The sequence below is a fragment of the Chiloscyllium plagiosum genome, chromosome 24, assembly GCF_004010195.1.
Source record: "Chiloscyllium plagiosum isolate BGI_BamShark_2017 chromosome 24, ASM401019v2, whole genome shotgun sequence".
Lineage (NCBI taxonomy): Eukaryota > Metazoa > Chordata > Chondrichthyes > Orectolobiformes > Hemiscylliidae > Chiloscyllium > Chiloscyllium plagiosum.
In genome coordinates this window covers 54,353,426-54,369,411 of record NC_057733.1, presented here as the reverse complement: position 1 = coordinate 54,369,411, position 15,986 = coordinate 54,353,426, and the positions used below count along the sequence as shown (strand labels likewise).

The 15,986-nt window shown below is 41.3% G+C and overlaps 1 protein-coding gene across 9 annotated transcripts in view; it reads right to left on the bottom strand.

Moving 5' to 3' along the window:
- Positions 1-15,986, bottom strand: part of spag9b (sperm associated antigen 9b) — a 293,766-nt gene that overhangs the window by 40,050 nt on the left and 237,730 nt on the right. For all 9 annotated transcript variants that reach the window (XM_043715172.1, XM_043715174.1, XM_043715173.1 and 6 more), the window contains 6 exons: positions 15,443-15,569; positions 11,909-12,001; positions 10,602-10,769; positions 9,218-9,389; positions 7,349-7,576; positions 6,467-6,674 (listed from right to left, as the gene is read on the bottom strand). In XM_043715172.1, the coding sequence (XP_043571107.1) occupies positions 6,467-6,674; positions 7,349-7,576; positions 9,218-9,389; positions 10,602-10,769; positions 11,909-12,001; positions 15,443-15,569 (996 nt within the window). The remainder of the gene's footprint in view (positions 1-6,466; positions 6,675-7,348; positions 7,577-9,217; positions 9,390-10,601; positions 10,770-11,908; positions 12,002-15,442; positions 15,570-15,986) is intronic.

Here is a 15,986-nt window from a genome sequence, read left to right as displayed (position 1 = left end):
TCTATGTTCATAGGTCTTTGAAAGTTGCCACTCAGGTGGATAGAGCTTGTAAGAAGGCTTATGGTGTATTAGCGTTCATTAGCAGAGGGACTGAATTAGAGTCGTGAGGTGATGTTGTATAGGACCTTGGTAAGGCCACATTTGGAGTACTGTGTGCATTTCTGGTCGCCTCATTTTAGGAAAGATGTAGAAGCTTTGGAGAGGGTGCAGAGGAGATTTACCAGGATGTTGCCTGGAATGGAGAATAGGTCGTACAAGGATAGGTTGAGAGTGCTAGGCCTTTTCTCATTGGAACAGCGAAGGATGAGGGGTGACTTGATAAGAGGTGTATAAGATGATCAGAGGAATAGATAGAGTAGACAGTCAGAAACTTTTTCCCCGGGTACAACAGAGTGTTACAAGGGGACATAAATTTAAGGTGAAGGGTGGAAGGTATAGGGTGGATGTCAGGGGTAGGTTTTTTACCCAGAGAGTGGTGGGGGCATAGAATGCGCTGCCTGTGGGAGTGGCAGAGTCAGAATCATTGGTGACCTTTAAGCGGCAATTGGATAGGTACATGGATAGGTGCTTAAGCTAGGACAAACATTCGGCACAACATCGTGGGCCGAAGGGCCTGTTCTGTGCTGTATTGTTCTATGTTCTATTGTACAGGACATTGGCTAGGCCACTTTTGGAATACTGGGTGCAATTCTGCTTTCCCTCCTATTGGAAGGATGTTATGAAATTTGAAAGGGTTCAGAAAAGACTTCCAAGGATGTTGCCAAGGTTGGAGGATTTGAGCTATAGAGAGAGGCTGAATAGGCTGGGGCTGTTTTCCCTGGTGTGTCAGGGGCTGAGGGTGACCTTATAAAATCATGAGGGGTATGGATAGGATAAATAGACAAAGTTTTTCCCTGGGGCGTGGGAGTCCAAACTAGAGGGCATAGACTTAGTGTGAGAGGGGAAAGATATGAAAGATACCCAAGGGGCAACTTTTTCACTCAGAGGGTGGTACATGTATGGAATGAGCTGCTAGAGGAAGTGGTGGAGGTTGGTACAATTGCAGCATTTAAAAGGCATCTGGATGGGTATATAAATAGGAAGGGTTTGGAGGGATATGGGCCAAGTGCTGGCAAATGGGACTAGATTAGATTAGGATATCTGGTCGGCATGGATGAGTTGGACTGAAGGGTCTGTTTCATGTTGTACATCTCTATGACTCTAAGTCTACACTGACCCTTCAAAGGGTAACCCGCCCACTCTCAATCCCCTACCCTATTACTCTACATTTTCCCTGACTAACGCACCTAACCTACATATCTCTGAACACTATTGGCAATTTAGCATGGTCAATTCACTTAACCTACATCTGGATTGTAGGAGGAAACCAGAGCATTCAGAGGAAACATGAGGAGAATGTGCAAACTCCACATAGACAGTCGCCCAAGACTGGAATCGAACCCAAGTCCCTGGTGCTCTGAAGCAGTATTGCTAATCACTGAGTCACCGTGCCGCCCACACTGGATTTGGTACTTGACAACGAACCAGGCTTGGTGTCAGATCTCTTGGTGGGAGAGTATTTCGGTGACAGTGATCACAGCTCCTTGACCTTTACCATTGTCATGGAGAGGGATAGGAGCAGACGGTATGGGCAAGTATTCAATTGGGGGAGGGGGAATTACAATGCTATTAGGCAGAAACTGTGGTGCCTAAATTGGGAACATATGTCCTCAGGGAAATGCATGACAGAAATGTGGAGGTTGTTTAGGGAACACTTGCTAATATTGCTGGATAGATTTGTCCCACTGAGGCAAGGAAGGGATGGTAAGGTGAAGGAACCTTGGATGACAAGGACAAGGTTCTAGAGGGTTACAAGGTAGCCAGGAAGAAACTGAGGAATAGACGTAGGAGAGCGAGAAGGGAGCATGAAAAGGTTTTAGCAGAGAGCATTAAGGAAAATCCTCAGGCATTCTACACTTATGTGAGGAACAAGAGGATGGCCAGAGTGAGGGTAGGGCCAGTCTGGGATAGGGGAGGGAACTTGTGCCTGGAGTCAGAGAAGGTAGGGGAGGTCCTTAATGAATATTTTGCTTCAGTATTCACTACTGACAGGGATCTTGATGTTTCAGAAGACAGCGTGAAGCAGACTGATATGCTAGAACAGGTTGATGTTAAGAAGGAGGATGTGCTGAAAATTTTGAAAAATGTAAGGATAGATACGGCAGGATAGATAAGGATAGATAGATAAAATGTAAGGATAGATAGATTGGGCGGCACGGTGGCACAGTGGTTAGCACTGCTGCCTCACAGCGCCAGAGACCCGGGTTCAATTCTCGCCTCAGGCAACTGAATGTGTGGAGTTTGCACATTCTCCCTGTGTCTGCGCGGGTTTCCTCTGGGTGCTCCAGTTTCCTCCCACAGTCCAAAAATGTGCAGGTTAGGTGAACTGGCTATGCAAAATTGCCCGTAGTGTTAGGTGCAGGGGTAAATGTAGGGGAATGGGTCTGGGTGGGTGCGCTTTGGCGGGTCGGTGTGGACTTGTTGGGCCGAAGGGCCTGTTTCCACACTAAGTAATCTAATCTAATAAGTCCCCTGGACCAGATGGGATATAACCAAGGTTCCTACAGGAAATGAGGGAAGAGATTGCTGCACCTTTGGTGATGGTCTTTGTGTCCTCACTGTCTACTGGAGCAGTACCAGATGACTGGAGGGTGACAGATGTTATTCCCTCGTTCAAGAAAGAGAATAGGAATAATCCTGAGAATTACAGACCAGTCAGTCTTATGTCTGTGATGGGCAACCTATTGGAGAGGACTCTGAGACAGAATTTATGATTACTTGGAAAACCATAGTTTGATTAGAAGGTCAGTATGGCTTTGAGGGCAGGTAAGCCTCACAAATCTTATTGAATTCTTTAAGGATGTGACAAAACACATCGACGAAGGTAGAGCAATGGATGTGATGTACATGGATTTTAGCAATGCGGTTGATAAGGTCCCCCATTGTAGGCTGATTCAAAAAGTAAGGAGGCACGTGATAAGGAAATTTGGCTGTCTGGATACAGACTTGGTTGGCAGTAGATGGAAACTATTCAGCCTGGAGCTTGGTGACTAGTGGCGTTCTGCGGGGATCTGTTCTGGGACCTCTGCTCATTGTGATTTTTATAAATGACTTGGATGAGGAAGTGGAAGGGTGGGTTATTAAGTTTATCGATGACACAAAGTCAAAAAGTGCAGTGCTGGAAAAGTACAGCTGGTCAGGCTGCATCCGAGGCACAGCAGGAATGCTTGAAACATCAACTCTCCTGCACCTCGGAAGCTGCCTGACCGGCTGTGCTTTTCTATCATCACACTTTTTGACTCTGATCTGCAGCATTTGCAGTCCTCTCTTTCTCCCTGCTGATGACACGAAGGTTGGTTGAGTTGTGGATAGTGTGGAGCACTGTTGTAGGTTGCAACTGGACATTGACAGGATGCAGAACTGGGCTGATAAGTGGCAGATAGAGTTCAACCTGGAGAATTGTGAAGTTATGCATTTTGGAAGGTTGAATTTGAATGCAGAATACAGGATTAAAGGCAAGATTCTTGGCAGTGTGGAGGAACTGAGAGATCTTGGGGTCCATGTCCATCCCTCAAAAGTTGCCACCCAGGTTGATAGGGTTGTTAAGACGACGTATGGTGTGGTTTTTATTAGCAGGGGGTTTAAGTTTAAGAGCTGTGAGGTTATGCTGCAGCTGTACAGAGACCTGATTCGACCATACTTGGAATATTGTGTTCAGTTCTGGTCACCTCATTATAGGAAGGATATGGAAGCTTTAGAGAAGGCGCAGAGGAAATTTACCAGGATGCTGCCTGGACTGGAACGCATGTCTTATGAAGAAAGGTTGAGTGAGCTCGGAATTTTCTCATTGGAGCAAAGGAGGATGAGACGTGACTTGACAGAGGTGTGCAAGATGATAAGAGGCATAGAGTGGATAGCCAGAGCCTTTTTCCCAGGGCAGAAACGGCCATCAAGAGGGACAAAATTTTAAGGTGATTGGAGGAAGGTTTATGGGAGATGTCAGAATGGGTTCTTTACACAGAGTGGTAGGTGCGTGGAATGTACTGCTAGCGGTCAGATATATTAGGCCATTTAAGCGATTCTTGGATAGGTATGCGGATGATAGTAAAATGAAGGGTATGTTAGTTAGTCTGATCTTAGAGGAGGATAAAAGGTCGGCACAACATCGAGGCCGAAAGGCCTGTGCAACGCTGTACTGTTGTATGTTAATTTTATATATGTGCCACATCATTTTGAAATCACCATCTTAGTGAAAAGACACCTACTATTAACACTATTTTATAACTCCTGATTTTATAAACTTCTCTAAGGTCACCTGTCAACCTCCTGTGCTGCAGTGAAAAAAGTCCCAGCCTATCTTGATAACTCAAACCTTCCCTACCTGGCAACATCCTGGGAAATCTTTTCTGAACCCTTTCCAGCTTAATATCCTTCCATGTTAAATCTTCTAACTTGGAATAACATGCTTTTATTAATTTATTATAAATAAATCCCCATACGGTTTTGTTTAGAATTTTAATTTACACCTGACACATGGTAACTTATTGAGGATGTAAAATATAAAGCACAGGATTAAGATCAGTATTTTAACTTCAAGCCCAAAAGGAAAATCAGAAAATTTATTGCTGACATAAAACATGTTGCAAGTGAAAATGGTAAATGTAGTGCGATTACATTCAAATCCTGCATATTTGATGCACAGTTTTCAAGCTCACCCATGTTTATGTAATGGAATAGGAGACAAACCGTATCACGCATTCACTCACGTCTCAGGAGTACTGTGGACTATCAAATGGAACAACACTAAGGTGGGAAATAAAGCTCCAATCCTAGCCACCTCAGCTGACACCTAGATCCAGCAGCAATTCCTTCTTCCTTCTCTCCTCAGCCCCACACACCTCTCCCCCCAACAAGCTTGCAGATTTCATGGAAAAAAAATCTGTAAATAATTTGCAAAACAGCCTGGCAAGCACTTTTATTTATAAGTATGATCAAAACTCAAAGTTTGTGCGAAGATTTGTAGCTCGGGTGCTCGTTGTTGTGCTTCTGTTCGCCGAGCTGGAAGTTTTTGTTGATGGAGTTTGTGGATGAATGCCATGCCTCTAGGAATTCCCTGGCTGTTCTCTGTCTGGCTTGCCCGATGATAATAGTGATGTCCCAGTCGAATTCATGTTGCTTGTTAACGAAGGACCCGATACCCAACATGAGCAAAACTAATGTAGTGTACCATGCAAGGACTGCACAAAACACTATATAGGACAAACAGGAAGACAGCTAACAATCCGCATACATGAACATCAACTAGCCAGACCCAACATACCAACCACTACAGTGGACAGCTGAAACTGACAACCGGAAGCGGCAGGGACAGACCACTATAAACACCGGAGGAAACATCAAAGAAGCACTTCGCAGGAGGCTCCCAAGCACTGATGATGTCGCCTAGCCAGGGGACGAAACGTTTGCAACAAAAACTTCCAGCTCGGCGAACAGAACCACAACTTATGATCAAAACCTTTCACTTTGAATTTTACCTGAAACTTGAAGTAGCAACACCCTCCTCCCAGCTCCATGAGCAGCTGAAACTCAGGCCAATGCCCTGACTAGCCAAACCTCATGCCAAGTACCACCACTCCCTGCCTGACTAGATAAAACTCAGGCCCAGCCCCAGTGGGCAGTCACCTCCATCAAGCAAGAGGAGTGTCTGCTCCAACCTAGTTAAAGCCCCCCCCCGGCTGCTGCTGGACCAACCCCAGGTTCCTTCCCTTGTGCTCTGAATACTGCTTAGTTGGAGATTCAGTCTCCTGAGGAGTAATAAGAACACAAAAGAAGGATAAAAACAGAAATTGTTGGAGAAACCTAACAGGTCTGGCAGCATCTGTGAGAAGAAAGCAGTGTTAATGTTTCAAGTCCAATGACTCAAGTTCTGATGAACAGTCACTGGACTTGAAAGGTTAATTCTGCTTTCTTCCCAAACATGCTGAATTTCTCCGCAATTTCTGTTTCAGATCTCCGTCATCTGCAGTTCTTTGTTTTATTGCAGGAAAGACTGAGTTGGTGATTGGTGGGGCTGGAAAAGCCTGCATGGGAGAGACAAGATCTTTGATTGGAAGATCAGTGCCTCACAGACTCTGTCTCTTCTAGATAGGACAGAGGGATACATTTCTGAGTATTCACTCTCATGTTGGAATTTCCCTAGGCCTTCTGAAGGATATTTGGGGATGAATGTGTGTATTTTGAGCACTGCCCTGGAAACTAAGGTACCACGTCACTCAGATTCCCACAAGTAAAACATTGCCACATGTTCAAAGCTAGGATGGGAAAGGGAGATATGTTTAATAGAGGACAATGTTACGTTTTACACAGCTTGCAACATAAGTCAAAAAAGTTTAATTTGTGCAACAACCTCTGTTAAAATTCCACATACCGTCTATTAAACATCTGTGTGCTCTCTGTTGAACTCTGTACTCCCAGAGGGTCTGTAAAAACATGTTCTGTATAAGCTCCGGACTGACTGACATCAGTTAAGTCATCATCTGACAGTGGAAGATTTAGATTGGATTCTGTGGCTTCTGTAGCCTCTTCTGCTGCTGGCAAACTTCCGTCAGGGCTGACGCTCACCGTACCAATTTCCCCTGTAACAAGGTACAACTATTATGGCAGAGATCTTTTAAACAGACCAGATAGCAGACCCTTGCCACTGAACTGTCTGTCCAACATAGTAGAAGGTCACTTTTCCCGAATTTACGAGGATTTATAAACATCCAATCAAACTCCTTAAGTTGCTTTCAGAGATAGCCACTATATGTCTATTAACACTTCAGTAAATATTTACTTACAGTTAACTCTGGATGAGAAACACCACATGAATACTCACACCAGGCTCCAATTTGAAAGGAATTTACGATTTAAACATTATACGATTTGCAGTTTGACTGCAGCAGCTTGTTTATTACCATAACAATGATGGTGGGCTGTGGCAAGTTCCAGCTGAAGACTGTGTTAACTTTATATTTCTTCGATTAATAATGAGCCGAGTCTTAATTATAACTTATTTTCCACCTTTTATATTCTCACCAATTTTCAAAAGAACTGAAGCATCATCAGTGATTGAGCTGATTATTATCATTACTTAAAAGGACACAGCTAACATACAATAACTTCTTTTCAGAGAATTCCTATCGAATCTGTCAGCTATGGTTCATTTAATAGCATTCTTACCACAAATCAGTATAAAAGGTGTAAATATAGAACATGGCTAAGCCACAGAACATAAACAATGTCAGCACAAGGCTAATTAACTGCATACCTGACTCTCCTTCAAGGATGGGCGAAGAACTGGCAGGAGTGCGTGGGGTCTGAGGTACAGCACCACCTTCAGTAGTGCAACCAACTACTGTGATTCCACCCAACAGATTGTCACTTCCAGCTGAACTGTTACTGGCAACACTTCCAGCTAAAGAAGCACATTCTGCCTGGCTTCCCTCAGCATCCATCGGAATTTCTTCTCCAGCAGGATAGTCTGTTTCTCGAGCACCTATAAATTATTAATGGAATGATTAATTATAAATAATTATCTACCTAATCATTATGATGTGGAGGAGCCAGTGTTGGACTGGGGTAGACAAAGTTAAAAATCACACAACACTTTCATCAGGAACAGTGCACCGAAAGCTAATGCTTTCAAATAAACCTGTTGGATTGTAGCCTTGTGTTGTGTGATTTTTTTAAACTTTGTCTACCTGATAATGTTACCCAATATTACTGTTAAAAACAAACATATCTCATGGCTGCATAATGTTTTCCTACAAATTTCAACAATTTCAGTTTACCAAGGCCAGTCAGCAGCATCCTCATCACAAAACTCAACTAGGTTCAAGGATAACACCAGAGATGTGAGCATATTGATTGGGTTAGTACTTTCAGTGTAGTACTGAGGGAGTGTTGCACCAGACATGACATATTTTGAACACTGGACTAGGCTGACATATATATCCCACGTCACTATTTATCTCTAAGAGGAGTCAGGAGCTCTCCCATGACCTGAACTTTTATTTATTTCTCAACAAACGTAATCAAAACAGATTATCTAGTAATTTATCTCATTAATATTTGTGGCATCTTATCAAATTGTCTGCCGTCCTTCTTATATGTCAACAGCAATTACAGAAAATCATTCAATGTTTTGAGATGCCTTGAGGATGTGAATTATGCTAGAAATAAGACAGAAACATAAATTATTTATTTTTGACCTATCTTGCCTGATTTTTAACTCTGTCTAAGTGAATAGAATGAGTACACTGAAGTCAGACCTCCCTCAGCAGTTAGCATAAGAGGAGAACTAAAGGATGTTACTGATGGCACTGTGAATAATTTTACACCATTTAGGTTCTGCCTGATCTCATTACAACATTGATCCAAACATGAAGAACTGAGCTTCAGAGGTGTGGTGAGAATGAAATAAAGACTGCATTTGACCAAGAGGCCCCAACAAAACTGCAGTCAAAGGGAATCGGGGGAAAACTCTCCACTGGGTGAAGAAATGACTGGAACAAAGGAAGACAGTTGTAATTGTTCAAGGTCAATCATGTCAGCCTCAAGATGCCAGCGCAGGAGCTTTTCAAGGTAATGTCCTCAGCCAATCTTCAGCTGCTTGATCAATGACCTTCCCTCTATCATCTGGCCATAGGTTGGGAATGTTCACTGACAACTGCACAATTCACAACTCCTGAAATTCTGAAACAGTTCATGACCAAATGCAACAAGACCTGGCCAAAATCCATACTTGGGATACTAAGTGATAAATAACGTTCACGCCATGTAAGTAACAATCTTTACTCCTTAATGTTCATCATTACTAAATTTCCCCATTATCAACATCCTGAAACTGAACCAGACCAGCCTAATAAGGACAACTAAGCTTCAGAGAATACCCTTCCCTTCTTCTAACTCAGTAAATATTCCAAGTGAGGGAGAAGAGGAAAAGACAGGCACAAGGAGGAGATAAGAGCTTGAGATTAAAATAAAATTACAAACTTTCAACCAATAAGACTCTATGACAACTTTAACATTCAAAACCACAGCTAATGAACCACTATAAATAAAAAACATTTCCTACAGATCAAACCTGTTAAAAAGTCAACCAACACAACTCTTGCTGTGTGCAAAATGAACTGACCTGGTACACTGGCAAGGCACAGGATGTGAGAGTTGCACACAAAGAAACTGTCCAAGATCTTTGCAGGCTGGTTGGCATCTATAACCACAACCTTGCCGGTAGAATGTGTGCTCGTACATATCCAAACCAGGCTAGACAGCTCCTCCTGATGCTTCAGTTCCTTCTCCTGCTCCTGCACAGTACAGATGTTAATGAGCAGATTTACTCCAACTCTCAACCTACTGTACTTCATGTAATGAACGACTCCATTTTAATTTGTAAATGCTACATTAAAAACCAAAATCATTGGATCCAAAACAAGTTTTCATTTGAAGCAATGGCGACCATGTTCAACTGGAAAAACAATGTTGGTTTATGCCTGCAGTTCTGATATAGCGACACTCTGACCTGAAGATCAAGTCTTGATAATGAGGAGTACAAGCACAGCTAAGTGACTTGTCATCCAGAGACAGAGGGAGGGAGAAGGATTTCAAGAAAGAATGGTAGTCACCTTGGTATATAGGGTACTGTACAGCCTTTCCCCACTGACACAACATTGCCTTCTTCCTGGGCTACACCTCTCTGCACATCCCAACACATATTTTCAGTTAATCAACAGGAGAGTTTTCACATGAATATATGAAAACAGAAAGTAGGAGAAGGCCATTCAGTCTCTTTGAGCTGGTCGACCATTCAAGAAAATCATGGTTAATCAGACTATGGCCTCAAACCTAGTTTCTTACCAATCCCCAATACACATTGACTCCCTCATTAGTCAAAAATTGATTTTCCTCTGCCTTAAAAAGTTTCTATGACTCTGCTCCCCAGTGAAGAAAGTTCCAAGGATTCTGGATACTCAGAACAATACATCCTCCTCCATACACATCTTAAATGGGCGGCCCCTTATTTTTGAACTGCTTCCCCTCGTCTTGGCCCCTCCCACCAGGTGAAACATCCTTTCAGGGTGAATCCTGCCAAGTCCCCTTTGGACCCCTGTTCTGTTTATGTTGGTTCCCCATAGGACCAATTTACCCAGTGACACACCCTGGCTTCTCTCTGGAGGCCTCCACATTTTTCCTTTTCAGATCAGAATGCAATTCCCTCGAGAGTCTCAACTGAATTTGCTTCCACCACTTTGCCAAGTCATGCATTCCAGATCATGAATACACGCTGGGCAAAGAGGCTTCTCCTCTTGTTGCCATTGCCTCCTTTGCCAATTACTCTAAAACTGTGCCATCTTTTCCTCAATCCTTCCACCAATGGGAAAGGTTTCACTCTACCTACTCTGTTCAGACCCCTCATGAATGTGACCAACACTGACACATATTTGAAATCATTTATCATGTAAATAACTTGAAAAACTTAAATAATCATAGTTGGAGTATTTGAACAATTATATACATACTTTAAGTTCCAGCTCCAACCGATCCAAGCTGCTCTGAGATCCTCTCCGCTGCTTATTGCCTTCTGGTTCAGAACTGGATAGATCATTGTAAAACACACTAGCACCAAAGATTGAGCCACCATCACGAGTTTTTCCTCCTGACAAGTTAACACCCACTGCACACCATAACTAGAAAGCATAGACAAAACAGACCATGAGTCAAGGTTACTTACTAGAGAGAGGCTGCCGATTTCGAGGGCTGAGGTCCTGAATGCAGGGTATCAATATTCATTCAAGAAGCAATGTCAACCACAAACCATTGTGTGTTGCAAATACTACGCAATTCTGATTGAATAAAGAACTATTGGAAAGTTCTCTCATCTCTGAAAACTACTCACTATTCCATGATTATTCTGGATTGCAAAGTTAACCCCTGGTTTCCTTTACTGACTGCAAATCATCTTCCGTATTCCCTCTCCCACTGGCTCCTTCATTGTCACCTCCAACAATTTGTGAGGAGCTCATGGACTTGGTCATTAAAAATACCATATAATCAGCTAACTCTTGCACTAACTTACAGAATCAAACTTCCTCTAATACTCCCTCATAACCTCGGCCTGAAATTGCAACTTCCTTAAATTTATCTTCTAATCCCCTTCACGCCCTACATATGAATGTATGAATTAGAGGCAGGAGTAGCCATTTGGCTTAATGAAATCAAGCTGATCTGATTGTGGTTTCAACTCCATTTTCTTTTCTACTCCTGCACCCATCGACTCTAACTAATCAAGACTCTAACTAAATAAGACTTAAAGATATTCCAAGTCCCAGCCTCTGCTACTTTCTGGGGAAGAGACCATTCACTTTTCAAGAGAACAAACATTTCTGCACATCTCTGTCTTAAATGGCACATCTCTTATTTTAAACTATGTCCCCACTTCTAGTCTTTACCACAAGGGGAATCATCCTCTCAGCATTCACTCTGTTAATTTCCCTCAGGACCTTAAGTGTTTCAAATAATATCATTGTTCATTCTTCCAATCTTTAATAGATAATGGTCCAACCTTTCCTTATAAAGATAAACTCTATCCCTGGAAGCAATCTAGTCAACCTTTGCTGATCTGCTTCTCATGTTATTGTATCCTTTCTCAAGAAAGACAACCAAAACTGTGTACCAAGTGTTGATGCAGCTATTGATTACACCCAAACGAGCAGATTTTTGCCACCTATTGGCTACCTATAGCTGACTCTTTGGATTTCCTGTTGCAACCTCAAAGTCAAACATCTCTTAATCAACTCTTGCATTCTATTATATAGAAGAATGTCACCTTCATGTAAGTATCTTTGTCATCCAAAGGTTGCAGATACACTGGTACAGGCAGATTCTTCATCTTGCTGTCACTTGGACCACCATTTGTCCCCTACAGAGAAACCAACAAGTTACATGAATGCTCTGGATAGAGGTATGGCTGATATCAAGTGGGGTGGGGTATTTGGAGAAAGTACAGTGGGTATGTAGTCCAAAAGGCAAATCCTGACATGCAGCCCTTTGCACATCTCCCAATTTATCTAGTGTTCGACCTTTCCTCCTTTGCAATGCAACACATCAGATACTTCAGGTACAGACGCTGACAGTGTTGTCACACTTCTTCTCTCATGCTTGATAAAGAAAGGATCTGAATTCAAAGTCTTTTTTTACCCTGGAACTATTTGTTTGTTATTAACAGCATTTCATAAGGAAAAAATATTAAATCAGATCTTAAATTCATAACATAGTGGGAACAAGCTGAAACTCTTGCTCAATTGTGAATGCGGTTATATGGAATCCAATAATAATAATAATTTAAAATCCTCTTCATAAAAATTGTTATTGCCAACCTATGGGTGAAGGCTGGTTATACAGGTCAACATAAAAATACCATTGATTGAATATGTCTCAGACTGAGGTAGAAAAATAAAAATGAACATAAAGACTATTGATAAATGTGCCAAGGACCTTTAGGGAGGGAGTGGACATGTGCAGTTTTGAAGAGCATTTTAAAAGCAATGAACCAGAATGTCAGCATTGTACAATTAAAGGCACTGTCACAGATAGAGTTATCCAATGTGTTTGACCCTCTGCTTAGCATGTCCCTTTGGCAAAAAGTCTAAACCATGGGGTACATTATGTTCCAGTATATGTTGTGTACTCTCACCCAATAATGCAAAACGAACATTACAAATAATATCTTAAAAATCAATTACTTTTAAAATTAATAATGCTCTTAATTTCAACTTTTATTTTTGTAAACAATTAAGATTATTTTCCTCTAGATTACCATTTATTGCAAAGAAATCCTGGCAAATGGGGCTAGGTCAGATTGGGATGTCTGGACGGCACCAAAAAGTGTGGTGCTGGAAAAGCAGAGCCAACATCCGGGGAGCAGTAGAGTTAATGTTTTGGATATAAGTCCTTCATAAGAGCTGGTGAAGGGCTTATGCCCGAAACATTGACTCTCCTGTTCCTTGGATGCTGCCTGACCTGTTGTGCTTTTCCAGCGCCACATGTTTTGACACTGATCTCCAGCATCTGCAGTCCTCACTTTCTCCTGTCTGGGCGGTGCAGACGAGTTGGATCGAAGGGTCCAATTCCATGCTATATGACTCTCTGATTCTATAAACCATCAATAGAAAGGACAACTAGTTGCTCTCGTGTTGACTAAAAACAGCTCCAGGCGACTGAACATTCCTTCAAATGGAGGCAATGAGTATTTTAGAATTAGGGACAGAGGACAGTCCATCTTCCAGAATCCTGAGGTTACCCTCTTCCTTTGGATTTTACTAGCTTTTCCAACTAAAGCTACAAAAGTTAGTATGCACTTCCAAACACAAGATTCAGGAATATATTTTACAGATATGGAACAAGAAACTGTGGTTCTTCATTCGATACATGCTGCACTCATTGCCTTAAACATCATTTCAACCTGTGTGACATTCAAATTCATTTAATTTGCACTTTACCACATACCAAGGACAATGTCAGATTAAGTGCAGGCACTTAAACTGGATTCACATAAATTTACTCAGAACATAATTTTGGAATGCTTTGCAAGCAGTCTTAATACTGCAGTGGTAATAGATGTTATATCAGCAAGTACAGCCCTACAGCCATTCTTCACTGAAGTATTAATTTAATTGATGGATTTAGTCACTTAATATGTAATTGCATCAATATTATATCTGTTGGTCTAAGTGTGGCATTAAAGCAGCAGCTCGCTCCTTTCACAATGGTTCAAGGTTTAGGGTAGCTATCTGTAACAGTGCAACTCAGCTTAAAGCAGACTCTCTCACTAAGTCATTACAATTTCCAAATAAAATGCAAAGTTCTACTATCATAGAGTCATACTGCATAGAAACAGACCCTTCGGTCCAACTAGTCCACGCCAACCAGGTTGGTGAACTAAACTAGTCCCACTTGCACACATTTGGCCCATATCCCTCCAAACCTTTCCTATCCTCATGATATAGTTAAGCAGAAGCCATAGAACAAAGTGTTTGCAATAGATGTTAAGGTAATCAAATTAAAATAGAAAATTAAACAATATCAGAAAGCTCCAAACTCTGCAAAACACTGAAATATAGAAAACAGGATCAGGAATAGGCCATTCAGCCTGAACCTGCTCTGCCATTCAGTATATTCATCATGTGACACAGTACCCCGTTCCTGCTTTCTCCCTGTACTCTTTGATCCCTTTGGTCATCTGAAACCACATTAACATATTCCAAACACAAGAAAAGTTACATGATAAGTGAAGCATACCTACTAAACAATTTAAATTGAATGTTTTATGCTTGTATGCACTGAATTAAAATTTCCTTCAATATGACAATTTGTATTTCATATTGTATTTTATGCAACAAACATGCTAAAGCACTTGTGATAATATTGGATACTTCAGGAAGAAGTTAAGGAAAGTGACAGAAAGACCAGTGATTTGCAGTCAAAGCTTATTTTCCAAAAAGGACACAGCAACTCATAGCACTGACACCCAAAACTTACAGTTGAGTTTTGGAAACAGATGTTGAGGAATAAATGGGAAGAGCTGGAGGACTGGGCAGGATATATGACAGACCAGATTTGAAAGTTTGAAATTACGTGCTGGTACTAATGGTTTTGACTAGTTATTGAAATCCCAATAGGAGAGTTTCTTTATGTATGATTCTTGACCACTCTGAACTAGCATGAAAGGTATAACACTGAATGTTGCAATGCAATTTGAAAACAGTTAACAGGGAAGGAGCAAAGAGTCTGGACTGGTTCATTCATTTAATCACAACTACAATCTTCAGAGGACCAAGACAGGTAGGCTGCTGCCTTGACATGAGGACCAAATGCAGCAACATTTAAAAGGTCAGACTGCTGGAATCCTACTACACAAGTTTCCATTTATTCACTGTATCTAACAGCAGAGAACAGCCCAGTTGAGCTCTTGCGAATGAGAAAATTTCCAGCATGTATGGAACAGTCATCATAATTACATGTCAACAATTCAAAGATGGAACACCCTGGCCCAAATTAGAAATGTGGATGTTAGTAAGTAAATTATAGATTTAGAAGATTTTATAAATATCATGGTTAAGAAGTCATCAAACTAAAATCTCTCTATAACAGCTCTATTCAGTATCCCAGCAGCTGGATATATGCAATGCTGATAAATGTATTGATGAGTAAGGCAATTCTAAATTCAGGATATAATCATGTATTTGACAGTGATTGTAATCCACATTAACAATAACAACAGTGACTAACGACTTCTCCCAAAATTGAATGTGTTAATGGTGAGGAACATAACTTTCAGAAAACAAAGACTGTCAAGTGTTACCTGTTTAAATTTTGGAGGCAGACTCCAACCATAGGCTTGAATGCGGCCATCGTCTTTCTGTACATGAGCCTTTACTTGACGATACTGTTCCCTCTTCTGCTCCCTACGTATGGCTGAAGTATTCTCACTGCCATTAATATAAAATAAAGTTACACATTACAATTGGTGCTTCACATTTTCAACTTCAATAAGTTCACACATTCAAACATGTAAAATTTACCTTATCTTTTTGTTCTCAGACGAACATGATAGGGAAACAACTGCTTCTGAGTTTACCAATTCAACAACTCACTGGGAGAGTAACAATGTTTGGACATAGAATTTCTAGCACACTTCTTTACCAGAAGCATTCAGTATCTTCTCAACAAACTGACACACTGGCAGCAAGGCAAACTTGATGCAAATGGAAGGATACCACTCTGTGCATGTACCGTGCTTTTCTTTTTCAAAAAGCTAAATTGCAGGGTAAGTTGCAAATTTACAAGACAATTCACAATTTTGTGACAGCCCATGTAGCACATTAGTCATGTATTGTGTGCTTCTG